A 27,948-nucleotide genomic window follows, 5' to 3' on the forward strand; every position below is an offset into this window, starting at 1 on the left:
ACCCAATGAGTCTAATTAAATGGGGAAAGGAATCCCCTGATAAATTCCAATTTAATAGTTTCCGAAGATTCACTTTTCCTCTAAAATTAATTTGAGGTTAGGGGAGTAAAAATTTGAAAAGGCCATGAATGTGTTCAAGAATAGGAAGAATTGTAATGAATCCATTATCCTCAAGCTGCCAGAACAGAAAACTTTGCAAACGCACATCATCTCTGCAAATTCATTCTCCTGCCATCTTTCCAACCAAGTTTCCAAAGCCAGATGTACAAAAGATTAAACGGCATGCCCTTTGGGGGGGGATTTAAAGGACAATATGCAACGAATAATTCTCTTCAATGCTCCAGTCATGCACGAAATCAGCATGCTCTCTCTTTTTGTTTTCATTTAGTTTTAGTTTTCAGATTTAATTTCCAAACTGATTTGCCACACAGACAAAGGACTAGTTGCTTGAAAAGCCGTGCTTCCATCGTAGCGAAGAGAAATTATTCTCCCGGAATGGTAGCTGTGCAAAAAGAGACTTTAAAATAATGAAACCCTTTGCCAAGGTTAATGTTTAATCTTTTCCCTAAATAATTCGAGAGATGGCTTGGTGTGGAGATTAAGACATCAGGGCTGGAAATCAAAAGATTAAATCCTAGTCTTGGATTTAGGGCACAAAATGTCTACCTATACTATTAGTAACCAATGAGTGTCAAGAAGACGTCAATATTTGGTAGGATATCCCCTTCTTAGCCTGCCATTTCTACTATACTATTAGTAACCAATGAGTGTCAAGAAGACTTCAATATTTGGTAGGATATCCCCTTCTTAGCCTGCCATTTCTACTATACTATTAGTAACCAATGAGTGTCAAGAAGACTTCAATATTTGGTAGGATATCCCCTTCTTAGCCTGCCATTTCTACTATACTATTAGTAACCAATGAGTGTCAAGAAGACTTCAATATTTGGTAGGATATCCCCTTCTTAGCCTGCCATTTCTACTATACTATTAGTAACCAATGAGTGTCAAGAAGACTTCAATATTTGGTAGGATATCTCCTTCTTAGCCTGCCATTTCTACTACACTATTAGTAACCAATGAGTGTCAAGAAGACTTCAATATTTGGTAGGATATCCCCTTCTTAGCCTGCCATTTCTACTATACTATTAGTAACCAATGAGTGTCAAGAAGACTTCAATATTTGGTAGGATATCCCCTTCTTAGCCTGCCATTTCTACTATACTATTAGTAACCAATGAGTGTCAAGAAGACTTCAATATTTGGTAGGATATCCCCTTCTTAGCCTGCCATTTCTACTATACTATTAGTAACCAATGAGTGTCAAGAAGACTTCAATATTTGGTAGGATATCCCCTTCTTAGCCTGCCATTTCTACTACACTATTAGTAACCAATGAGTGTCAAGAAGACTTCAATATTTGGTAGGATATCTCCTTCTTAGCCTGCCATTTCTACTATACTATTAGTAACCAATGAGTGTCAAGAAGACTTCAATATTTGGTAGGATATCCCCTTCTTAGCCTGCCATTTCTACTATACTATTAGTAACCAATGAGTGTCAAGAAGACTTCAATATTTGGTAGGATATCCCCCTCTTAGCCTGCCATTTCTCTTCGATTAAACTTGTGGGAAGAATATTGTCTCAGGTATTTGTGACGAAATGCCGTACTTTTCAGAGTATCAGATGCACTCCCCCCCCCCAAAAAAAGAGGATGGAAATGTTGGTGCGTCTTATACACTGAATACGACCATTTTGGGCCTCCTGAAATCCCACCCAGAGTATCCTTTTTCAGCAAAAACGCAGCATGCAGAAGGTTTGGGAGGCATGCAGAGTGCTTCTGGGGGCTGGGGAGAGCAAAAACGGCACCCCTGGGGGGTTTGGGAGGCCAAAAACGGGCCCATTTTTCACCTGTTTTTCACACAAAAAACGGGGCACGCAGATGGCTTGGGAGGGCTACAAAGTGCTCCTGGGAGCTGGGGAGACTAAAAACCAGATGTGTGGAGCAGAGGTGGGTTGCTAATTTTTTTAGCACTGGTTCGGGCATGCTCCCGTATGAGCTAGCATGTGACGCTTTCTGCGCATGCGCAGAAGCGTATGGATGGGTGGGTGGAGCCTCCTGCCACCGCTACTGCTAGTTCGCCCAATCGGGGCTGAACCAGCAGCAAACCCACCTGTGGCGTGTAGGCCCAAAAATATTCGAACTCTTGGTGCCTCTTATATTCTGGTGCATCTTATAGTCCGAAAAATATGGTAATTATTGGGTTAGAAACAGTTACAAAAATATGCAGCAAAAAGTATTTAACAACTTGGTTAATCGAAGCGCAAGTGCTAATGGTTAATTTAGGTGAGCCGGAAACCAATCTCTCTTTTTTGCCTTGCAGAAAAACTAGCACAGAAATATTCGTTTGGGAATATATATTACAAAATTCGATATATCCCTGGGGCTATACAGCTTGCTTGGAGATGCTTCATGCTGCAACAGAAAAGGGAAACTAAGATAGAATAACTAAAAGAGTAGAAGGAAAATTTAAGCGCATGGAATCAGCCGTAGACCCCAGGAAGGGGCAAAAAAGTCAAAATGGCAGCCAGTCTTTCGACTCCACCCTCCTGGCGGACCGACAGCCCAATCAATGACACGAAGGGATTTCTGTAAAAGAGTTTAACGGTTTTTGGGCTTGGATGTGTCAAGGTTTAGATTTCGATAGGATACTTACATTTTTGTATCACTTAGCTGGGTTTCTAGGCAAATCATCGGCTGGTGTTTCTCGCTGCAAAGAAAATAAAGAGAAATTTAATTAATACCACCTCATCTAATAAATAGTATTATTACTAATAAAAGTATTATTTCTCATGAAATAATTATTTGTTCTAGACAGGAAAGAAAATAATAGAACAGAACAGAATAGAATTCTTTATTCGCCAAATTGGAAGGGACCTTGGAGGTCTTCTAGTCCAACCCTCTTCCTAGGCAGGAAACTGCACCACTTCAGACAAATGGTTGTCCAACATCTTCTTAAAACGTCCAGTGTTGGAGCATTCACAATTTCTGGAGGCAAGTTGTTCTACTGATTAATTGTTCTGACTATCAGGAAATTTCTCCTCAGTTCTAAGTTGCTTCTCTCCTTGATTAGTTTCCACCCATTGCTTCTTGTCCTACCCTCAGGTGCTTTGGAGAATAGCTTGACTCCCTCTTCTTTGGGGCAGCCCCTGAGATATTGGAAGACTGCAATCATGTCTCCCTTAGTCCTTCTTTTCATTAAACTAGACATACCCAGTTCCTGCAATCGTTCTTCATATGTTTTAGCCTCCAGTCCCTTAATCCTCTTTCTTGCTCTTCTCTGCACTCTTTCTAGAGTCTCCACATCTTTCTTACATCGTGGCGACCAAAACTGAATGCCGTATTCCAAGTGTGGCCTTACCAAGGCATTATAAATTGTCCTTACCTGCTTTCACTTTCAATTTCCATCTTGGGTGAGCCGTTTCCTCTTTCAGTTTGTTCTTCTGAACGTCTGAACGACGGTGAAAAAGAAGGGATGGAAACTTGCAAAACGCTGGTGTGGAGCTGGGTAGAACTCTGCAACAACAACAACAACAACAACAAATCTTATTTTGCATTAAGCGACAACAGATAACTGTTGTGGCCCAGCAGGTGCTGTTGGAGTTGCCACCAGACTCCGACAGCGAGGGGCCCTATGAGTTGGCCCTGGAGGATGTGGAGGACCCTGGACAGGGTTCCGACTCCGAGCAGGGCACAGAGAGACTGGTTGGCCACCAGGTGGCGCCTGAGCCTTGGATCAGTGGGGAGGAGACAAGGGAGAGTGATCCAGAAACCAACTGTGAGTTGTTCCGGGATGCACGCCATCGAAGGTCTACTCCGCGTCAAGAACAACTATGTAATTACAGGAGGTAATTACGCTCAGCTGATGGTCAATAGGCTCCTCTCCAGACTATAAAAGAGACTGCTTGTGCCACGCCCTTCTTGCAGAAGTCAACATTTTGACTAAAGAGAAACGAACTTGGCAGGCTGGATTGCTGCCAGAATTTGTCTGAATTGCTGCCAAAGTTTGTCGGCTTTGCTGCCAAAGGTCCTTATCTGTTTGTTTACTTGGCTTTCAGCCACCGAGAGTCTGAACTTGTTATTAAAGGACATTCTCATTTAAGCTTGTTTCGGCATTCGTTACTGGACGGAGGAGGGGGTCAGAACAGATACCTATTTATTCGCCGAATATTGAAGCATAACACCAGCCCCATAACCTGAAACTTTCAAGTGTTCTCCTTCTATAATTTAAGGTCCATAGTACAGATTTTTTTTCAAAACGTTCTAAATCTGAAAATCTGAAATTGAATTCAGTTTCCCAGGAGGTCTCAGGAGGAAAGCTAACGGGGGGAGTCAATTGAAATACCTCTTCGGGATCTGTTGCGCTCAAGTCTTCGTGGTTCGGAGAACGCAACAGCGGGGTAGAAGAGGGACTTTTCTCAGCTTCACTTAGATTCTGTGGTTCCAACAAAATGGAGGAAACGGATGCTGGGCTCTCAGATTCCTCGCTATCATCATCCTTGCCTGAGAGTAGAAAATCGGAAGTTTATAGATCAAGTTTCCTCTTGGGGACCATGGTTGGTCATTCTGCAAATAGGGTGGAGCGGAGTGGAATGGAATAAAAAACATGGAATGGAATGGAAAATATGGAATGGAGTGGAGTGGAATGAAGGGGAGGGGAGTGGAATAGATTAGAAAATATGGAATGGAATGGAGGGGCGGGGAGTACAATGGAATAGAAAATATGGAATGGAGTGGAATGAAGGGGAGGGGAGTGGAATAGAATAGAAAATATGGAATGGAAAATATAGAATGGAGTGGAGTGGAATGAAGGGGAGGGGAGTGGAATAGATTAGAAAATATGGAATGGAATGGAGGAGAGGAGAGTGCAATGGAATAGAAAATATGGAATGGAATGGAGGAGAGGGGAGTGCAATGGAATGGAAAATATGGAATGGAGTGGAATGAAGGGGAGGGGAGTGGAATAGGTTAGAAAATATGGAATGGAATGGAGGAGAGGAGAGTGCAATGGAATAGAAAATATGGAATGGAATGGAGGGGCGGGGAGTGCAATGGAATAGAAAATATGGAATGGAGTGGAGTGGAATGAAGGGGAATGGAGTGGAATAGAATAGAAAATATGGAATGGAAAATATGGAATGGAGTGGAATGAAGGGGAGGGGAGGGGAATAGGTTAGAAAATATGGAATGGAATGGAGGAGAGGAGAGTGAAACGGAATAGAAAATATGGAATGGAATAGAAAATATGGAATGGAATGGAAACAGTGATGGATTCCCATTTTTTTACTACCGGTTTGTGCATGCGCAGAAGTGTCCGGACGGGTAGGCAGAGCCTCCTGCCGCCACCACTACCGGTTCGCCCGATCTGGGCCGAACCGGGAGCAACCAACCTCTGAATGGAAAATATGGAATGGAGTCGAGTGGAATGGAATAGAAAATAAGGAGTGGAGTGGAATGGGGTGGAATGGAGGGGAGGGGAATAGAATAGAAAATATGGAATGGAATGGCCGTTCTATACCTTTCTTCCCTTGAGCCAAAATGACCATATCCTGCACCTTCTTGTAGCGATTGAGGGACTGGCGAAGCTCCTCAATCTTCCGATCCTAAAACAAAGAAAGCCCTCTGTTTCAATCACTTAAGGCGTGGAATGACAGAGTTCAAAGGGTCCTTGGAGGTCTTCTAGTCCAGCCCCCTTGCCCGAAGCAGGAGATCCTGAAGGCATCCATGCAGTTTCCCAGGATTGAGTGTAAAGCAAAATGTCTCAAGCTGAAGCACGAAAAACTCCAGGACCTTAAGAATGAGGGTTCCTTGATGCTCTCTGAGTTTGGTCTTATGTACGTTTCATTACCCACACTGGGTAGCATCATCAGTGCTAGAAGGGAGGAGGAGGAGGAGGAGGAGGAGGAGGAGGAGGAGGAGGAGGAGGAGGAGGAGGAGGAGGAGGAGGAGGAGGAAGAAAATGCCTGTGAGATCCTTGGTGCTCTCTGAGCTTGGTGGTTTTTTTGCAGACATTTCATTACCCACTGTTGATATTAACTAGTTTGCATGTATACAAGAAAATAACGAAGCTTAGAAAGCACCAAGGACCCTCCTCTTCCTCCTCCTCCTCCCTTCCATCCCTCTCCTTCTCCTTCTTTTTCCCCTGTCTCCTTCTTCTTCTCTTTCTCCTTCTGCTTCTTCTCCATCTCTCCTTCTACTTCTTCTCTTCCTCCTCCTCCCTTCAATCCCTCTCCTTCTCCTTCTTTTTCCTCCATCTCCTTCTTCTTCTCTTTCTCCTTCTCCTTCTTCTCCATCTCTTCTTCTCCTTCTTCTCTTCCTCCTCCTCCCTTCAATCCCTCTCCTTCTCCTTCTTTTTCCTCCATCTCCTTCTTCTTCTCTTTCTCCTTCTCCTTCTTCTCCATCTCTCCTTCTCCTTCTTCTCTTCCTCCTCCTCTTCTTTTCCTCCCTTCCATCCCTCTCCTTCTCCGTTTTCCTCCATCTCTTCTTCTTCTCTTTCTCCTTCTACTTCTTCTCCATCTCTCCTTCTCCTTCTTCTCTTCCTCCTCCTCCCTTCAATCCCTCTCCATCTCCTTCTTCTTCTCTTTCTCCTTCTCCTTCTTCTCCATCTCTCCTTCTTCTCTTCCTCCTCCAATCCCTCTCCTTCTCCTTCTTTTTCCTTCATCTCCTTCTTCTTCTCTTTCTCCTCCTTCTTCTCCATCTATCCTTCTACTTCTTCTCTTCCTCCTCCTCTTCTTCCTCCTCCCTCCCATCTGCCTCCTCCTTTACTTTCTCCCCCCCATCCTCCTCCTCTCCCTTCTAGCTCTGCTGATGTTACCTAGTTGGGTCACGAAACATCTGCAAGAAAACAACATTACAACTCTGGAACTACCAATATTCTCCTTTATTGATCTTAACAATCCCAGCAGAATTCATAAATTCTAGCATTTATTACTAGCCTTGGACCTCAGAGCCACCAATTCAATACCTTTTGAGCAGGGGAGGGTCCAATTAAAATTGTTCTGTGCATGCACAGAACTCCAAAACAGGATGGCGATGGTGGAGACAGGGAAACTGGTTCGGGGGGGAGGGCATGGCAGGCCCGGGTCGCTGCCAGTTCTGGAGACCCAGGCCGCCATACCACTACCAGTTCGGCCAAACTGGGCCAAACCGGTAGGAACCTGTTGTGGCCCAGCTGGAACTGTTGGAGCTGCCACCAGACTCCAACAGCGAGGGGCCCTATGAGTCGGCTCTGGAGGATGTGGAGGACCCTGGACAGGGTTCCGACTCCGAGCAGGGCACAGCGAGGCTGGTTGGCCACCAGGTGGCGCCTGAGCCTTGGACCAGTGGGGAGGAGACAAGGGAGTGTGATCCGGATGTCAGCAGTGGGGAGGAGACAAGGGAGTTGTTCCTAGATGCCCGGCACCGGAGAGCTAATAGGCGTAAGGAACAATTACGCAATTACAGGAGGTAATTGCACTCAGCTGGTGGTCATTAGGCTCCTCTCCAGACTATAAAAAGGACTGCTTGTACACACGCCCCTTTTGCAGAAGTCAACGCATTAACTAATGTTGGAGAACAGTATTGTGAGCTTGGCAGGCTGGATTGCTGCCATGGCTTATCTGTGCCGGTTTGCTGCCAAGGACCTGTCTGTCTATTAATAAATTCTGTAAAGTATCTTTGGCTCGGAGTGCTTTGGTGTGGAACGAGGGGGGGGGGTCAAAACATGAACCCACCTCTACTTTTGAGTTACCAAAATCAAAACCAGAAAATACTTTGATGCCCACCTTTTCTTCATTTGCTGCCAGTAGCGATTCCACTGCCTTCTTCATCTTTTGAATCTCAACATCTAAAAGATAAAAAGCTACCGCTTAAGATTCCCGTGGAAGGTTAGAAAGAAGATCAATCTTGACCCGCTCTATAGTTTAGCACCGGACCGGGAGAAATGCTGCTAAGATTCCTTTCAGTTAACCCCCAAATTTAAACCGGAAGAACTCAAAATTAGTTTTTAACGGAGAAAGGAGCATGTGATGATCATGCACACGGAAGATTAATAACCGTCATTCCTTGCACAATTCTCAACCATTACACTACCGACAGGATTGAAAGACGCTGCAAGCCAATGTGTAAGTTGTAAGTCAACACGAAGCCACGGTGACAAATTTTAAGTCGGGGAGAATGCGTGAAGGACCCCAAATCAACGTGAAATGGGAATTCTAAAAAGAACGACTTCCCAATTTCCGACTCACTCTTGCCAACTACACCACTGGTAGCTCTGTAAAATACAAGGGAATGCTCAACCTTATTCAGAAAGAGCCGAGGTGGCGCAGTGGTTAGGGTGCAGTACTGCAGGCCACTTCAGCTGACTGTTATCTGCAGTTCGGCGGTTCTAATCTCACCGGCTCAAGGTTGACTCAGCCTTCCATCCTTCCGAGGTGGGTGAAATGAGGACCCAGACTGTGGGGGGCGATATGCTGACTCTGTAAACCGCTTAGAGAGGGCTGAAAGCCCTATGAAGCGGTATATAAGTCTAACTGCTGTTGCTATTGCTATTCACTGGTCATTAATGCTACAAATCTCCAGAGATTAAAATATTCCCGATAAGGATGAAATAACAATGCCTCTTTGTAACATCAACAGCCGCAACAAAGTGAAAGGAAAATGGAATCAGCTGAAGAAACATTTAAAAAAAACCGCAAAAGACATGGTAACGGATAGTGTCGAAGTGATTCTGCAATGAGATTTGTGTCATAAGAAGGTGGATATTATTACTGCAATAAAAAGTCATGCCGATAGGTGGCGCATGGTGGTGCAGTGGTTAGAATGGAGTATTGCAGGCTGACTCTGCCCACTGCCAGCAGTTCGATCCTGACCAGCTCAAGCTTGACTCAGCCTCCTTTCCATCCTTCCCAGGTGGGTCAAGCGAGGACCCAGATTGTTGGGGGGAAAGAGGCTGACTTTGTAAACCGCTTAGAGAGAGAGAGCTGCAAAGCACTGTGAAGTGATATATAAGTCTAAGCCTTGTTGTCATTGCTATCTACCTATCATCTATATGTGGTGGCACAGTGGTTAGAATTCAGTATTGCAACCTAACTCTCCCCAATACCAGGAGTTCAATCCTGACTGGCTCAAGGCTGACTCCATCTTCTGTCCTTCTGAGGTGGGTGAAACGAGGACCCAGATTGTTGGGAGGCCGTAAGGCTGATTCTGTAAACTGCTTAGAGAGGAATGCAAAGCACTGTGAAGCGGTATATAAGTCTAAGTGCTATTACTCATTTTTCCTTCCTTCCTTCCTTCCTTCCTTCCTTCCTTCCTTCCTTCCTTCCTCTTTCCTTCCATGGTTAGAATGCAGTATTGCAGGCTGACTCTGCCCACAGTCAGGAGTTCGATGCTGACCAGCTCAAGGTTTACTCAGCCTTCCATCCTTCCGAGGTGGGTCAAAGGAGGACCCAGATTGTTGGGGGCACGAGGCTGACTCGGTAAACCGCTTAGAGAGGGCTGAAAAAGCACCGTGAAGCGGTATATAAGTCTCAGTTCTATTGCTACTCGGCTTAAGTTTCACACACACACACACGATACTAATAGGAGATGCTACCAGTGACTTAATAAGGTACCAGTGGGAATATATGTCTTGTGAACGCTGATAAGTAAAATCAATTAGACTTGTGAGCATGGAATTTATCGAAGTTATTTAGTTGCTCTCACATCAATTCAATCAATTCAACGGAACCAAAATGGGGACATTTGTGTTACAAGAGCCGAGGTGGCGCAGTGGTTAGAGTGCAGTACTGCAGGCCACTTTAGCTGACTGTGATCTGCAGTTCAGCGGTTCAAATCTCACCGGCTCAAGGTCGACTCAGCCTTCCATCCTTCCGAGGTGGGTGAAATGAGGACCCAGACTGTGGGGGCAAGTTGCTGACTCAATTTGCTAAAAAAAATTGTAAACCGCTTAGAGAGGGCTGAAAGCCCTATGAAGCGGTATATAAGTCTAATAAATAAATAAATAAATAAATAAATAAATAAATAAATAAATAAATAAATAAATAAATAAATAAATAAATAAATAAATAAATAAATAAATAAACAAACAAACAAACAAATAAATACCTGCTAAGATTGTTCCCAACTGTAAACCAAATATTGCTTTAGAAACCCATCGCTTCCTTTAAAGGGAAAACACAGGTAGTCCTCGACTTACATCAATTCATTTAGTAACCTTTCCAAGTTCCAACAGCCTTGAAAAATCTGACTTATGACCGTTTCCCCACACCTACCATGGTCATGTGATCAAAATTCAGAGGCTTGGCAACTGGCTGGTACTTTTTGACGGTTGCCTTGTCCTGGGGTCATATGTGATCCCTTCTGGAAAACGTCCCGACAAGCGAAGTTAATGGGGAAGCCAGATTTACATTTAATTAACCGTGTTGCTAATTTAAGAGCCGATTAGGTGATTCGCTTAGCAACTGGAGAGAGATAGGTTGCAAAACGGGGGCTTAACAACCACCGTCTCGCTTAGCAACAGAAAGTTTGGGCTCAGCCGTGGTCGCGAGTCAAGGACCCCCTGTAAATGATTTAAAACACAATGGTCCCCTTTTTCTGTTTTCCTTGCCGAGGTTGAGATGAAGGGTGAAGACGAGGCGTGGAGGGTTTTGTTAATATGGTTTTAACGTGATACATGCAGGAAGCACCATAGGAAAACGATGGGAGAAACGTGTTGGGGAGAGGACACACACACACACACACACAAAGACCCTTACTTTTGTCTTTCAGCTTCTTTTTACAATTGTCATCTGTGCAGGAAGACCCACGAGATTGAAAAAAAATTAGATTCCAAGCGTTGGAGCATGTGCAAAACAAATTAAAAGTCAACCCCCCGGTAGCACATTTGTTACTAGATTTATTTACAAATTGTTCCCCAAACATTTATTCATCTCCGCCCACTGCTTTTACCCAGAGTTAGGGTGGGGCTTTGCTAGCAACAGTGGCTCTTCCGTCCCAAGGACCAGCCCATAGATTTCCACTGCTCTCCTCTCCTCTGCCACATCTATTCATCTCCGCCCCCTGCCTTTTCTCCCCAGAGCTAGGGTGGGGCTTCGCTAGCAACAGTGGCTCTTCTGTCCCAAGGACCAGCCCATAGATTTCCACTGTTCTCCTCTCCTCTGCCACAGCTATTCATCTCTGCCCCCTGCCTTTTATCTCCAGAGCTAGGGTGGGGCTTTGCTAGCAGCGGTGGCTCTTCCATCCCGAGGACCGGCCCATAGATTTCCACTGCTCTCCTCTCCTCTGCCTTCTGTGTATCCATGTGTCAGGCACTGTAAACCACCTGTTACTCCTCTTCCTCATCAGCCACACCCCCTGTCTTTTATCCCCAGAGCTAGGGTGGGGTTTCCCTAGCAGTGATGGCTCTTCCATCCCAAGGACCGGCCCATAGATTTCCACTGCTCTCCTCTCCTCTGCCTTCTGTGCATCCATGTGTCAGGCACTGGACCCAGCTGTTCTTCCTCTTCTTCATCAGCCACCTCCAGGCCTGGGGGCTGTTGACTCTCCATCTGATGGACAGCCCAGGCTCTGCCTCCCCCTCCCTCCCTCCCTCCCTCCCTCCCTCCCTCTCTCTCTCTCTCTGCCAGCTCTCCCCCCTCGGTGCTCTCAGGTTGCCTTGATGCTGACCCTGACTCCCATGCCTTCTTCTCCTCCTCTGATTTGGCTGCGAGAGGGGCCAGCCACAACGTTAATATATAAATCTAGAACCTCAAAGCACTTCACTTAGCATCCCTACTGCAATTCTCCTACCCCCCCCCCAAAAAAAAACCCTTGTGACCTTGGGCTGTGAGTGAGTAACCGGTAAAATCACTTCCTAAATTTCCACGGCTGAGATTGACCTGATTTTTTTAAAAAATGTTCCGCAACTTAACGTCTTAACTTATAAAGCATAACACAATATATATTTTTTATTCGTGGCTCACACAATGCCACCGGAAACGATCTGAATCACGACTTTGGGGTAACCCATCTAACGTAAAACATTGCAATCATATAGATGCATTTATTATTCCAAAGGTTGTTTCTTTATTTACAGTGATTTGGTTACTTTAAAATGTAGCTATTCATTTAAGCTAATTGGATAACTTTAAGTGAATAAGTTAATAATTAAAACTAATATGATTTGTTGGTTAAAAGGTTTGAAAAAGCAGCAAACAGACCTTCCTTGTTCCCAGTTGGATAAATTGCAGCATTGATTCCAATTTTGTCCAGAATCAACAAGTTGGTTTGAATCTAAACTCACTGAATAAATGAGCTAATCATCATACTCGGAGCTCACACATCTTCAGAGAGTAAAACCAGTTTACAATACCATAAATTAAAAAAATGTGGCTCCTAACTTTATTTTAAAAGTCTGTGCTTGTTTAACTTTTATTAAAGATTTCCGTTCAGCTGTTCCTTGATCTGAAAATGTCCATCTTCAACACCACCTTCTAATGTTTGCTGATGTTAACTTTAAAGGGTAAATTACTCAGCATTTGGAGTGCGTGTTTTAGAAGGAAATTGTTCGGCCCAATTTAAAGAACATCCAAAGTAAATTTGCTACTCCTAATGACTCCTAGTATAGGTTGTAGGGCAGGAGGCGCAAATACAATTGACTTGTTTCTGGCTTGTTAAAAAAAAAAATTAAGTAACCATCTAGCCCAGGATTTCTCAAACTTAGCAACTTTAAGATGCGTGGACTTCATCTTCAAATGTACGGACTTCAATTCCCAGAATCCCCCCCAGCCAGCATCCCATAAACGGTGTTTACGATTTTCGCCTCACCTTTGTCATTTATCTCGATGTCTTCTTTGACTTGAAAAACCAGTTTCTCATGCAATCGTTTTATCTCCGATTCCTTCTGTTCTAATTTCTCTTTTAAAGACGATAGCTCTTCCTGGACAGACAGAAGGAGGAGGAGGAGGGGAGGGAGGAGGAGGAGGAGGAGGAGGAGGAGGAGGAAGAAGAAGAAGAAGAAGAAGAAGAAGAAGAAGAAGAAGAAGAAGAAGAAGAAGAAGAAGAAGAAGAAGAAGAAGAAGAAAGGAGGAGAAAGGAGAAAGAAGGAGAAAGAGAAGGAGGAGAAGAAGAAAGGAGGAGGAGGAGGAGGAGAAAGAGAAGAAAGGAGGAGGGGAAAGGAGGAGGGAGGAGGAGGAGGAAGAGGAGGAGGAGAAGAAGAAGAAGAAGAAGAGAGAGAAGGAGAAAGGAGAAAGAAAGAGAAAGGAGAGAGGAGAAGGAGAAGAAGAGAGGAGGAGGAGGAAAAAGAGGAGAACAAAAAGGAGGAGGGGGAAGGAGGAGGGAGGAGAAGAAGAAGAAGAAGAAGAAGGAGAAGGAGAAGAAGAAGAAGAGGGAAGGGAAGGGAAGGGAGGAAGGAAGGAGAATGGAAGAACAAAAGAACAAAAGAACGAACGAAAGAAAGAAAGAAAGAAAGAAAGAAAGAAAGAAAGAAAGAAAGAATAAGAAAAAATGAATATTGTTTTGGTTTTCACTTTTAAAAGGGACAGGTTTAAACCAACATTGGCTGTTTAAAGTAGAGATGGCGTTCGTTTATTTTGAAATAATCATATCCAGTTGGGTCAATTATATTACAGCCAGTCCTCAGCTTAACATGATAATTGGGACCAGACTTTCTATGGATAAACAAAGCAGTTGTTAAGTGAGCCATAGCTGATATGATGAACGTTTTGGCCACACTTAAGCAAACCACTGCGGTTGTTAAGTGGACTCGCTCAGTCGTTAAATGAATCCAGCTTCCTCCATTGACTTGGCTTGTCAAAAAGTCGCAAAAGGGAATAATTTGACCCCAGGATGAAGATTAATCTATTGCCAAGCGTCTGGATTTGAATCAGGCAATGGTCATAAGTGTGAGTATCTGTTATAACAGTGTTTCTCAACCTTGGCAACTTGAAGATGTCCAGACTTCAACTCCCAGAATTCCCCAGCCAGCGAATGCTGGCTGGGGAATTCTGGGAGTTAAAGTCCGGACATCTTCAAGTTGCCAAGGTTGAGAAACACTGTGTTATAAGTTACTTCAAAGGAATGGCTCTAAGTTGAAGTTTACCTGTGCAAATATAAAAATTAATTTTGGCCCCTCTTCCAGCCCAAAAGGAAATCCATCTCTGATTTAAACATTCAATATCCTGGGTTGACGTGATCCCTATCGGGATTTTCATTGCCACTTGCTCATGCGTGGCACGTTTTCACCGACAATTAAGTGTACAATACTTGACAGCACAATTCTACGCTCACTGCTTTCAGTGGAATTGAATCCAAACTGAAAGTTCTTTACGACGACATCTTTCACAAACACGAAATGCTTCAGCATGCTTCGATGCTTAAAATCATTTTTAAAAATAGTGGATATGTAGGAATGTTACTGTGGGCTCCGTACATTTGTTCATAGGTGTTCTGACCAAGGCTTCTTCCCAAGAGCCTGAAGCAAACTCCTTATCCAGATTAAAATAAAACCTCTTATTCATTGAATGTGAATTCTGCTCCTTCACATCCAGCAAAGTCTTTCGAGGGAGGATTTACGGTCACAGACCTTATCTGGCTTGGAGAGCTGCCAGGATGATATCTGCAGAACTTGGCAAGGAGTCTTGGAGAGTCACGAACCAATTAAGCGAACTGATTGTCTCCTGCAAACTCCACTCCCCTTTCGCTCCTCTTTTATTTCCTCTGGGAGGGGCCATTCACCGTCCACCTGTGGCCTTACTCCCAAGTTAACCCCTGTTCTTTAGCTGTTCCCTTTGTCTGGCAGCTCTGCGCATGCACACACTGGGAACAGGCTCCAGCTGTTCTTCTGCCCCACTGATGTCTGACTCTGAAGGCAGCTGATAACTGTCAGACGGACCTGGCTTCATCTCTGCCTCCAACACAGAGCCCTCCTCAGAGCCTTCCGCAGACTCCAGGACTGGCCCATCTTCCTCCCCAACCTCCTCACTGTCCGAATCTGCTGCCAGCTCCACTGGCGGGCCCCAACAATAGGGAAAAAAAATACAGACACGGATAAAATAATGAACTATGATAGTCCCAAAGGTGCTTTTTTCAAAAGGACTTTGATTTTTTTTCCCCTGGAAGATGTTCCACGTCTCCTCCAAGAATCGTCTTCGGTTCTTTGGAGAAGAACTCAAGTTACGATCCTCCCTTTTTCTAAAATCGAAATGCTAGAGGAATCTAGTAATCCAATTTAACTTTCTTTTTTTCTTAATGCAAATGGGCCGAAAATCAATGGCGCAGTGGTTAGGAGTGCAGTATTGCAGGCCACTTCAGCTGACTGCTATCTGCAGTTCGGCGGTTCAAATCTCACCGGCTCAGGGTTGACTCAGCCTTCTATCCTTCCGAGGTGGGTGAAATGAGGACCCGGATTGTTGTTGGGGGCAATATGCTGACTCTGTAAACCACTTAGAGAGGGCTGAAAGCCCTATGAAGCGGTATATAAGTCTAACTGCTATTGCTATTGCTAATCTTCTCTGCAGCAGAGACACACTTGCCAGCCAAGACGTAAGAGGTTAACAGGTAGATGTAAAGGTTCCCCTCACACATATGTGCTAGTCATTCCCGACTCTAGGGGGCGGTGACCATCTCTGTCTCAAAGCAAAAGAGCCAGCGCTGTCCGAAGATGTCTCCGTGGTCATGTGGCTGGCATGACTCAGCGCCAAAGGCGCGCGGAACACTGTTCCCTTCCCACCAAAGGTGGTTCCTATTTTTCTACTTGCATTTTTTACCTGCTTTCGAACTGCTAGGTTGGCAGAAACTGGGACACAGTGGCTCAGTGGCTAAGACGCTGAGCTTGTCGGTCAGAAAGGTTGGCAGTTTGGTGGTTCAAATCCCTAGCACCTGCGTAACCGAGTGAGCTCCCGTGACTTGTCCCAGCTTCTGCCAACCTACCAGTTCAAAAGCACGTACAAATGCAAGTAGAAAAATAGGAGCCACCTTTGGTGGGAAAGGAACAGCGTTCTATGAGCCTTCGGTGTTGAGTCATGCCGGCCACATGACCACGGAGACGTCTTCCGACAGCGCTGACTCTTCGGCTTTGAAACGGAGATGAGCACCGCCCCCTAGAGTCAAGAACGACTAGCACATATGGGAGAGGAGAACCTTTACCTTCACAAGGTTAATACAGCCAAAAAATATATATGGAATATTGATTTATAATAAGGAAATCTCAGATGGATTTTCTTTTTAAAGCTCAGCTTAATGCATTTGATGAAAGAAACCAGCAGCCAATGATTTTCTAGGCCAAATCAAAATTAAAAAATTAAAAAAAACAGAAACACAGAGAGATATTTTGGTTTAGTTGGACATGTACTTCGGAGGGATTTACGTAGGAACAGAAGGGGGGGGAATCCATACATGCATCACACCAAAAAAAAGGAAAACTTTTAAAATGCAGACAAACAAGATGGTAAAGAAGATCACGAAAGCCACAGAAATCCACCAATCCACCAGACCTTCAATATTTGACATTTTTGCTCCATCCGTTGCTTTTCATACTGCATCTGGCTCGCTTTGATTTTCATGCTAGAAAGCTTGGCCATTAAAGACTGGGCAAGAGGGACAGAGGATGGAAAGAGAAGTAAAGATGGAGGAAGGGGAAAGGCTGAATAATAAGAATAATAAACAGGCCTACGTTCAAAGCGAGAGGGATGGCCTTCGGTGAACGAGACGCCTATCAAAGGACACCAAACCTTCAGAGCAGAAGACATTATGCCAGCTGTTATGAAGGACAGATCTAACATGAATTGTATAATATGACTGGTCAAAAGTTTACTGTGTGATCTAGATTTGACCTTCGAATTTTGTGGTTTGGACCAAGGGGTCTCCAATCATGCAACTTCTTTTGTTTCTTTTCTTTCTTTCTTTTTTTCTTTTTCTTTTTTTTGTTGTTTCAAGATTAATCTTTTATTACATTTTCATTTTCCTTTATACAATCACTTAAATACTGTGCAGTTAAAAAAAAGAAGCAATAAACAACTCATAACACTTCTATCCTACATACACCCTTTCTTCTACACCTCCAACTTTCATTTCTCCCTTCCAACAATCCCCTCTTCTACTTCCCCTACCCCTCAGCCATTCCTTTCTCCCCTTCCCACCATCTCACCCTCCTTACATTCCCTTCTCACTCCCTCTTAATTCCCCCCTCTTCTTTCCCTCTACACCTCGCTTCGGTGTATTTCTAGTATTCATTGGTCTATTTGTTTTGTACTAAAACAAAAGAAAAATAAAAGGAGAAGAAAGAAGAAAAGAAAAAAAAGGGGAAAAAAGCAACAGTATCCAAGTGCATTCATTGTTCTGAAAATTGAGTCTATATTTCCACCCTCCCCCCCACCCACCCCCTGAACCCCCCTCCCTGACCCCCTTCCGACTTCCCAGATCCCATTCCCGGCATCGTTCTTTATCAAGCAAAGTCTGGAGTATATTGAAACCAAATAGATTAGAAGTTACAAAATAATAAAAAATTAAAAAAAATAAAGAACAAAAAAGAAAAGAATAATAAAAAGAAAAAAAAATCATGCAACTTTAAGACTTGTGAACTTCAATTCCCATAAATCATCAGCCACCTGATGAAGGCCTTATAATATTAACACGTCACGTGAACTTGATTCCATCCCTCTGTTGATGCAGCCTAGAACTGTGTTGGCTTTTTTGGCAGCTGCTGCACACAGCTGGCTCCTATTTAAATGGTTGTCCACTAGGACTCCAAGATCCCTCTCACAGTTACTACTATTGAGCAAGGCACCACCTATACTGTACCTGTGCATTTCGGTTTTCTTGCCTAAATGTAGAACCTTCCTTTTTCTCACCACTGAATTTTATCTTGTTAGATAGCGCCCAATGTTCAAGTTTGTCAAGATTGTGGCAGGTTGAAACTTGTAGGTTCAAACTTTTTTTTTGCAGATGGTAAATCAATTAAGGTTATGCCCCAAAATTGAGCAACAGCTGTAAAAATGAGGCATTAATTGATAAAAGTTCTCCCACAGCTGTGATGTACCTTTTATATCAACCACGATGATGATTTAAATCAGTGTTTCTCAACCTTGGTGACTTTAAGTCCTGTGGACTTCAACTCCCAGAATCCCCCAGCCAGCTGTGCTGGCTGGGGGTTTCTGGGAGTTGAAGTCCACAGGACTTAAAGTCGCCAAGGTTGAGAAACACTGATTTAAATTACTGTGCTCTTAATTATTTTTACACTGATTTCAGTTCTACCTTCAATCGTTGGCTTTGGGCTGTAAGAAAAGATCGGGGAGTCGCACGCTTGGGAAATGATGTGGCCGCTTTCAACATCTGTCTAGACCAGAAGTGGGGATTGATGGCCCCTTTATGACTTGCGGACTTCAACTCCCAGAATTCCTGAGCCAGCCGGGGCTCAGGAATTCTGGGAGTTGAAGTCCATAAGTCACAAAGGGACCATTGTTTCCCAATCTTTGCTATAGATAGATCCAAATCACAATTCTGGTGTCAAATCCAAGTGATTCTAAACACCATTGTTGGCCTTCTTAAACAGTTCTAGACACTAACTTTTCATATTATTCTCCAATTAGCATGAAATGACAAGATCCAAATATCTAATTTTCTCTTTCAAAAGGTTTCTAGTTTTCTTTTTCTACACCAGCAAGATAATTACAGTAGTGGCTAAAATTGCAGAAACTTTTTGGGGAAAAGTATACAGTATTTTTGAGGTTCGATGGCTAATAACACCACTTTTTTTCCAGAGCAGTACCATAAAATTATATATCAATGGAAAGATAATTTAATCAAGAATGTAATGCAATGACCTTTATGAAGGATTTGCTATTAGAATAGCCGTTGTAGAGGAGAAAAGTGAAACGTGTAGGAAAAAAAAACGAGATATACAAAAATTATCACCATAGGGGGGAAAAATGAGATATACAAAATTATCACCATGTCAGTTAATACTTAGTTGGATAACCTTTAGCATGAATGAAGGCCTTGCCAGGGAGTGAACCAAGTCTTTTAGTTCTGCAGCTGTTATAATGTGAAACCAAGATTGAATAATTGCTTCGATTAACTGGATTATATTACTGGATATATTTGGCTATACCTTTTTGTAGAATACAGATAACTGAACAAACTTTGTTTTGTTTTTTGAAAACGTTTTTTTAAAAAATTTCATTCATATAACCACAAGTATACCATTACATCTTAACAATCACTATTTTATATTGATGAAAGAAATGTCCTTCTGGGTTCGGCTCCAAGTGGGGGAAAAGACACTGGAGACATGGAGGCTGCTTGGAAAGATGGTTTTAATGGTGGACAGGACCACGCGGCTTGAGCTCCTGAACAGAAAAGGGGATCACATGCTTCAATGTTGGTGGAGAAGAGAAGGGAAAGCAAGGGAGCAAGAGAAGCTGAGTCCCTGGTTTTATGCCCTCTCTGGCCTTTGATCTTGAACTTGTATTCGGATTGGTTGTCAGACTCCCATGGGGCCCATGCAGGGGCAACTCTCTAGGCTGTGTTTTGAATCCAGGTTTGGTTGAGTTCTCAGATGCCATGTGGTCAAGTTGGGGCCAATATTATCATGCTTTCCTGTGAGCTGAAGTGGAGAAGTCTTTATTATGTAAAGTGGACTAGCTTGGCCTTCTTAATGGCCCATTAACAAAGTGGGGATGGGCAAGAAGCTACAGGCAGCTATTCTGTCTTTTGAAACATGTTTCTTCATTTTTCACATCCAGAGAAATATTCTGCCTTTTCAATATTTCCTAGGATATTTCATTTTCCTGGGAGAGGGCTGGGTGATAACTTCCTACAATATTATCCAATATTATATTGATCCCTTTTACCATCAATCCACCACAACTGTCATTTGCTCGTCTGCTTTCCATACACTATATTATACCCTATTTCACCTCTGCCCTATCTCCTCTCCCTCTCTCCTCCTCCCTACCTCCTTTCTTCCCTATACGTTCCCTCTCTTCTCTACTTTCCCTTCCTCTGTCCTTCTCCTCTCTCCTCTTTCCACTCCTTCTCTCTCTCCTACTCTTTCTCTCCCTTCCGTTTCCCTCTCTCCTATCCCCTCTCTTCCTCCTTTCCTCTCCCTTTCTCCTTCCCACCATTAATTTGCATGGTGTTGCATTGCATTCCTGATTAAATTATCTTTCCGTTGGTATATAATTTTAAGATGCTAGTCCCCAAAAAAAGTGGTGCTATTAGCCATCAAACCTCAAGAATGCATTTTCCCCCCCAAAAGATTTCTACAATTTTGGCTCCTACTGTAGGCATTTTAAATTAAGCCTGTGCTAATTTCTTTTCAGCAAGTGTGATATTTTGCTCTTTCATGTTGTGAATCGCACCCTTAAGGGCTAGCATTTAAATATAGAAAGAGAAAGCAGCATTTCTAGCTAGAAGTCTAGCTAGATTTCTACAATCCCTCAATTTTCCTTCCCTGATATGAAGAAGGAAATACTTCTATACTAGCCATTTGTAAAGACAGTTTCGTAGAAACAGCTTCTAACCATCTTCTGGCTGCACCAACTTAAACCCAGGCTTAACCTTAAGCCAATAATATTCTAGGCTGTCATATCAATGGATCAATCTTTGGTAGAAAAAGAGACATGAATATAGATATATAAGTCAAGAGATAAAGACGGCCAAGGATGCATTTATTTAATCTGTAACGTGGACTTACTTTGGTAGACTTAAGCTTTTTCTCATACTGAAGCCTTTCCCTGTCCATTTCTCCTACTTTTAAGCGCAAATCATTAACTTCCTGCATCAAATCCTGTTTCGAAAGAAAAGAAGGGAACAAAAAGATTTGAAAGTCAAGGAAATGAGGAGAAAAAGGAGAAGCCTGGGGTGTCTTCTTCTGCCTTCACAGAGGCAGATTAAAATGGCTGCATTGCAGGCAGACTCTGCTCGCTGCCAGGAGTTCAATCCTGACCGGCTCAAGGTTGACTCAGGCAGCCTTCCTTCCTTCCTTCCTTCCTTCCTTCCTTCCTTCCTTCCTTCCATCCATCCATCCATCCATCCATCCATCCATCCATCCATGGTGGCACAGTTATTAGAATGCAGCACTGCAGGCTAATTCTGCCCACTGCCAGGAGTTCGATCCTGACTAGCTCAAGATGGACTCAAGACTTCCATACTTCCAAGATCAGTAAAATCAGGACCCAGATCAAGGGACAGCAACTTTAAACACTCAAAGAGCCATAAATGTCCTAACCGGAAGCCCCCATTCAATTCTGGAGCTGACCAGAAGTCCAGTTTCCCCACCATAGAGTCTCCTCCTAGCATGGCATCCTTTTTCCTCTGCCGACCGGAAGTCTGGTTCCCACCACTACCACCATAGAGTCTCCTCCTAGCACGGCATCCTTTTTCCTCTGCCGACCGGAGGTCTGGTTCCCACCATAGAGTCTTTTCCTAGCGTGGCGTCCTTTTTCCTCTGCCACCCGGAAGCCCAGTTTCCCCACCATAGAGTCTTTTCCTAGCGTGGCGTCCTTTTTCCTCTGCCACCCGGAAGCCCAGTTTCCCCACCATAGAGTCTTTTCCTAGTGTGGCATCCTTTTTCCTCTGCCGACCGTAAGCCCAGTTCCCCCACCATAGAGTCTTTTCCTAGCGTGGCGTCCTTTTTCCTCCACCTGTCCTAACTGAAAGCCCTATCAATTGTGGAGCCAACCGGTGACAGGGAGCCACAGCAGAGGGATGAAAGAGCCACATGCGGCTCCAGAGCCACAGGTTACCGACCCCTGACCCAGATCGTTGGGGGCAAGATGCTGACATTTGTAAACTGTAAAGCATTATGGAGTGGTATATAAGTCTAATTGTTAAGGCTACTGCTATCTTGACCTCAACATTGTTGGACAAGAAACGCCATGCTTAGCAAAATAGTGAAGAAATTGACAATGGCGCGAACCCTCAAAATATTTTTTTTCAAATTGTTTGACTCACATCTGCATCTCCGAACCTGCCTTCATAATCCATCCTGTCCTTTTCCACTGCGGTCAGCTTCAGCTTCAGGTTGGAGACCTCGGCCATGAGATCCAGCTTCTGAGTTTCAAGAGATGTCCTGCTTAGGAGCTCCTGGTTAAAAAAAGAAGAAGAAATGAGAAGAGACTGACTGTCCTTTAAAGGAGGAGAGAGAGAAAGGCAACGTGTCTTTGAACGTTGCGTCAAATGTAGAGGAGGAGGAAGAGGAGGAAGAGGAGAGGAGGGCTTGGTGCTCGCTGGGCTTGGCAGTTTCCTTGCAGATTTTCATGACCCAACGAGGCAACATCATCAGTGCCCATGAAGCATCTGCAAGAAAACAACGAAGCTCAGAGAGCACCAAGACCTCCTCCTCCTCCTTCCCACACACATACCTCCCTTCTAGCACTGATGATGATACTTAGTTGGGTCACAAAATGTCTGCAAGTAAACCACCAAGCCCAGAGAGCACTAAGGACCCCCACCCAAAATCGATGTGGTCCTCCTCCTCCTCCTCTTCACACACACACTTTCCTTCTAGCATTGATGATGTTACTTAGTTTGGTAATGAAACGTCTGCAAGAAAACCACCAAGCTCAGAGAGCACCAAGGACCCCACAGTCCTCGTCCTCTTCCTCCTCCTCCCTTCTAACACTGATGATGTTACTTAGTTGGGTAATGAAACATCTTCAAGGAAACCACCAAGCTCAGAGAGCACCAAGGACCCCACAGTTCTCCTCCTCCTCCTCTTCCTCCCTTCTAGCACTGATGATGTTACGTAGTTGGGTCATGAAAAGTCTGCAAGAAAACCACCAAGCCCAGAGAGCACCAGCCCCCCCCCTCTGTGGATAAGTGGGCAAGCAATGTGTCAAAAACAGAGGAGATTCAACCCAAGGAAACCCTTAGCTTCCTCCAGAGGGAATGGGTGGTACCTGCTGTAACATTTCTTCCGTTGAATTCAGCTTCTCTCTGTTTTCTTCCAGTGACAACTCCAGATCTCTGATCTTCTCTCCCTGAGCATCCACTTGGTCAGTGAGGACACTCACCTGTATTTAAAAAAAGGAAAAGAAAGAAAAAGAAAGAGGGGGAAAAGAAAAAAGAAAGAGGGAGAGACAGAAAGAAAGAAAGAAAGGAAGGAAGGAAGGAAGGAAGGAAGGAAAGGAAGAAAGCGGAAAGAAAAAAGAAAGATGTAGGTAGGGAGAGAGAAAGAGGAAAGAAAGAAGGAGGAAGGGGGGAGAGAGAGAGAGAGAGAGAAAGAAAGAAAGTAAGAAGGAAGGAAGGAAAGAAAAAAGAAAAAAGAAAGATGTAGGTAGGGAGAGAGAAAGAGGAAAGAAAGAAGGAGGGAGGGGGGAGAGAGAGAGAAAGAAAGTAAGAAGGAAGGAAGGAAAGAAGAAAGAAAGAAAGGAAGGAAGGAAGGAAGGAAAGAAAGAAAGGAGAAAGGAAGAAAGAAAGAGGAAAGAAAAAAGAAAGGAAGGAAGAGGAAAGGAAGAAAGGAAAGGAAGAAAGAGGAAAGAAAAAAGAAAGAAAGATGTAGGGAGGGAGGGAGAAAGAGGAAAGAAAGAAGGAGGGGGGGAGAGAAAGAAGGAAGAAAGAAAGAAAGAAAGGGGAAAGGAAGAAAGAAAGAGGAAAGAAAAAAGAAAGGAAGGAAGGAAGGAAGAGGAAAGGAAGAAAGGAAAGGAAGAAAGAGGAAAGAAAAAAGAAAGATGTAGATAGGGGGAGAGAAAGAGGAAAGAAAGAAGGAGGGAGGGGGAGAGAGAGAAAGAAGGAAGAAAGAAGGAAAGAAAGAAAGAAAGAAAGAAGAATGAAAACAACTGGTGCCACTCCCTATCTCTGAGCATGCCAACCAGAAAATGTCCTTTCTCCACCCTCACCTGCAGAACCAGGGATTCCTTATCGCTTTCCAGCCGGCTCAGCCGCTCCTGGTAGACGTCTCCGTTAGCAGACAAATGTCCATTAATCTGGAAAATGAAAAAGAAAAAAAAACCTCGGTTGCTGTCATGTTGCTTTCTAGATCTGTTCAAAACACGACGACAAAGTAAAAAGCCGTCACAAAGGTTGTAAGAGGAGGATCCAGGATCTCTTCCCATCCCCTGTCCCGTGTATTTGTTTTCTGTTTATTCTTTTATGTTTCATCCAACTTCAAGATGACCCCCAAGATGATTAGGGGACTGGAGGCTAAAACATAGGAAGAACGGTTGCAGGAACTGGGTAGGTCTAGTTTAATGAAAAGAAGGACCAGGGGAGACAGGATAGCAGTCTTCCAATATCTCAGGGGTTGCCACAAAGAAGAGGGAGTCAAGCTATTCTCCAAAGCACCTGAAGGCAGGACAAGAAGCAATGGGTGGAAACTAATCAAGGAGAGAAGCAACTTAGAACTAAGGAAGAATTTCCCAACAGTTACAACAATTAATCAGTGGAACAACCTGCCTCCAGAAGTTGTGAATGTTCCAACACTGGAAGTTTTTAAGAAGATGTTGGATAACCATTTGCCTGAAATGTTATAGGATCGATCCTGACTGGTTCAAGGCTGACTCATCCTTCCATCCTTCCGAGCTGGGTAAAATGAGGACCCAGATTGTTGGGCGCAAGAGGCTGCTTTTGTAAAACTGCTTAGAGAGGGCTGTGAAGCACTATAAAGTGGTATATGTGTCATTCCTTCCTCCCTCCCTCCCTTCCTCCCTTCCTTCCTTCAACAAGTATGCATGTTTAAAATTCTAGGGATTTTTAGTTGCAAAGACTTGTCCGACCCATTGTGACCCAATGGACAATGTTCCTCCAGGCCTTCCTGTCCTCTACCATCCTCTGGAGTCCATTGAAGCTCACGCCGATTGCTTGGGTGACTCCATCCAGCCACCTCCTTCTCTGCCGTCCCCTTCTTCTTCTTCTGCCCTCCATCGTTCCCAGCATGAGGCTCTTCTCCAGGGAGTCCTTCTTCCTTCTCATTAGGTGGCCAAAGTCTTTGAGTTTCCTCTTCAGGATCCGGCCTTCTGAAGAGCAGCCAGGGTTGATCTCCTCTAGGACTGACCGGTTGGATGGCCTTGCAGTCCAAGGGACTCAATGCAGGAGTCTTCTTCTCCAGCACCAGAGTTCAAAGGCCTCCATTCTTTGGCGATCAGCCTTTCTTATGGTCCAACCTTCACAGCCATCCATGGCAACTGGGGAAACCACAGCCTTGACTATATGCACTTTTGTTGGCAGGGGGATGTCTCTGCTTTTTAGGATGCTGTCTAGATTTCCCATCGCTTTCCTCCCCAGGAGCAAGTGTCTTTTCATTTCTTGGCTGCAGTCCCCATCTGCGGTGATCTTGGGAGTTTTTAGGCTAGCTAGGGCCACTGTATTTTCTCACCATAATTTACAATTGCCCACTTACCTGTCTCACCATTTGGTTTTGCAGCCATTCCATCAAAATCTCGGCCGTTGACTCGGGGACCTGGCACCTCAGACCTTCTCTCTCGTCCATTTCCATCATCTCCAGCAAACCCCGGAGATCTTCCACCAGGTGGAGGACACGTAGGCTCCCCATGAATGGAGAAGTTGGGGACTGGCAATCAAACAAGCCATTGGAGTATTCCAGCGCTTTGGACCCTGGAGGAGGAGGAGGAGGAGGAGGAGGAGGAGGAGGAGGAGGAGGAGGAGGAGGAGGAGGAGGAGGAGGAGGAGGAGGGTGAGAAGAAGGCGGTTAAAACCTGCAGGCTGATGATCAGTTTATCCAGGTAGTCCTCGATTTACGTCCACAATGGAGCCCAAAATTGACTTTGCTGATCAGAAGGGGTCGCAAAAGGGGATCACGAGACCTCGGGACACGCCAACCATCATAAATATGAATCGGTTGCCAGTGTCTGAATTTGGATCAGGTGACCATGGGGAGGTTGCAACGGTCATAAGTTTGAAAAACAGCCATTAAGTGGATTTAGTCCACTTAAGTCCATTTATGGAACTTCGAACAGTCATTAAACAAAGTGACATAAGTTAAGAGCTACCCTTATTTGATGTATCCTTAGACCTGGATAGTCTCCAAAATTTAGTAACTTTAAGAGTTGTGGCCCACCAGTGGCCATCGGAGCTAGTGACCACTCCTGGAGTCTGGGGAGGGATCTGATGAGGGCTCTGCGTCAGGGGCAGAGAGGGGGCCAGAGCTGTCTGACAGATATCAGCTGCCTTCAGAGTCAGACATCAATGGGGCAGAGGAACATCTGGAGCCTGTTCCCAGTGTGCGCATGCGCAGAGCTGCCAGACGAAGGGAAGAGCTAAAGAACAGGGGTCGACTTGGGAGTGAGGCCACAGCTGGACGGTGAATGGCCCCTCCCAGAGGAAATAAAAGAGGAGCAAATGGGGAGTGGAGCTTGCAGGAGACAATGAATTCATTCCTGCATCCTTGCCAAGTATTGCGGCGTCTGAAAGATATCGGCCTGGCCGCTCTCCAAGCCTGAGAAAGGTGGGTAATTGGGGACTATCTTGAAAGACTGTGGGAGAGGAAAGACTTTGCTGGAGAGGAATCCACTGTACATTAAATCAAATGGGTTTATCAGGACGAGGACTCGACTTCACGCTGCTGGGGAAGCCTAGGCCAGAACTGTTTCCTGAAAGACACAGGGGGGCAGAAGAACAGATGGAGCCTCTTCCCAGTGTGTGCATGCGCAGAGTTGCCAGACAAAGGGAAGAGCTAAAGAACAGGGGTTGACTTGGGAGTAAGGCCACAGGTGGATGGTGAATGGCCCCTCCCAGAGGGAATAAAGAGGAGCGAAAGGGGAGTGGAGTTTGCAGGAGACAATGAGTTCCATTCATTAGGGGGAAGATCTGTTCCTGACTTCTTGCCGAGTAATTGCTGCTACAGCGTGGAGTTTGGAAGATATCGGCCTGGCAGCTCTCCAAGCCTGATAAAGGTCTGTAGTTGTGAAATCTCTTGAAAGACTCTTGGCTGGGACTTTGCTGGAGAGGAATTCCCTTTAAAACTAAATAAAAGAGGTTTTTTTATCGGGACAAGGAGTCGGTTTTGTGATCTTGGGAAGCCTAAGTCAGAACAAGGACTTCAACGCCCAGAATACCCCACGCAGCATAGGGTGGCGGGCTGAAGAATTCTGAGAATCGAAGTCCCCAAGTCTTAAAGTTGCCAAATTTGGAGACCCGCCCCCCTGCCTCTCCCCCACAAGGTTCCTCCTCCAGGGACGACATGTAGAGAGATAAGGAAGAGGGTGATGGGAGGATCCACCTGCAATAATGCCATCCATCTGCTCCAGAGCTGCAGCCAGCATCTCACTTGCATCTCCCATCATAGTCATCCTCCTGTAGGGCAGCCACCGCTAATACCTGGAAGAAGGAGGCAACAATGAGTTATGTAGGATTTGCCCATTTCAGAAGCCACCTTCAAACCATCTGCAAATTCAGTTCTGCATTCGCTGAATATCGGAGTTCTTCTGTGTCGGGTTGGAGACCGTTTTCACATAAGGTCTTATTATCCAGCCTTGCTCTTGCTATTCAACACCAGATGGCAAGATAATACTCCAGTCAACAAGAGTCAAAGAAAGTCTTCTTCAAAGAAAAACAGACACCGACTTTCCCGAGGGCAGGGACCGGGCATTTAGAGGCCAACAATTTGTTGGAAACACTTCGCTAAACGTTTACTTAAGGGCAAAGAGAGCAAGAGACACCAAAATGGGTGGAAATTAATCGAGGTGAGAAGCATTTAAGGAGAAGGGATTTAGGAGAAACTTCCTAAGAGTGAGGACACTTAACACAACTTGTTTACAGAAGTTGTGGTTGCTCTAGAACTGGACTAGACTAGAAGATCTCCAGGGTCCCTTTCAGCTCTATTTAGGTAGGTAGGTAGGTAGGTAGGTAGGTAGGTAGGTAGGTAGGTAGGTAGGTAGGTAGGTGGCAGATGACAGATAGACAGACAGACAGACAGATAGGAGAGAGGGATGGATGGATGGATGGAGGATAAAGATAGATAGATAGATAGATAG

At 44.5% G+C, this 27,948-nt stretch overlaps 1 protein-coding gene across 1 annotated transcript in view; it reads right to left on the minus strand.

The window, feature by feature from the left end:
• The window catches only part of PPFIBP1 (PPFIB scaffold protein 1), a 55,552-nt gene extending 28,259 nt beyond the window's left edge, over positions 1–27,293 (minus strand). Inside the window, exons 1-15 of the mRNA XM_087722364.1 lie at positions 27,195–27,293; positions 25,365–25,570; positions 23,857–23,943; positions 22,918–23,031; positions 21,971–22,102; positions 20,712–20,804; positions 16,510–16,602; positions 12,845–12,956; positions 10,795–10,827; positions 7,825–7,886; positions 5,580–5,664; positions 4,407–4,564; positions 3,447–3,577; positions 2,718–2,771; positions 2,426–2,476 (exon numbers count right to left, since the gene is read on the minus strand). Coding sequence (XP_087578490.1) covers positions 2,426–2,476; positions 2,718–2,771; positions 3,447–3,577; positions 4,407–4,564; positions 5,580–5,664; positions 7,825–7,886; positions 10,795–10,827; positions 12,845–12,956; positions 16,510–16,602; positions 20,712–20,804; positions 21,971–22,102; positions 22,918–23,031; positions 23,857–23,943; positions 25,365–25,570; positions 27,195–27,264 — 1,481 coding nt within the window. The 5' untranslated portion in view covers positions 27,265–27,293. The remainder of the gene's footprint in view (positions 1–2,425; positions 2,477–2,717; positions 2,772–3,446; positions 3,578–4,406; positions 4,565–5,579; positions 5,665–7,824; positions 7,887–10,794; positions 10,828–12,844; positions 12,957–16,509; positions 16,603–20,711; positions 20,805–21,970; positions 22,103–22,917; positions 23,032–23,856; positions 23,944–25,364; positions 25,571–27,194) is intronic.
• Between the last annotated feature and the right edge of the window lie 655 nt (positions 27,294–27,948).

This window comes from Thamnophis sirtalis, unplaced genomic scaffold, assembly GCF_051295495.1.
Source record: "Thamnophis sirtalis isolate CommonGarterSnake01/CBP01778 unplaced genomic scaffold, rThaSir2_p1.2 scaffold_9, whole genome shotgun sequence".
Lineage (NCBI taxonomy): Eukaryota > Metazoa > Chordata > Lepidosauria > Squamata > Natricidae > Thamnophis > Thamnophis sirtalis.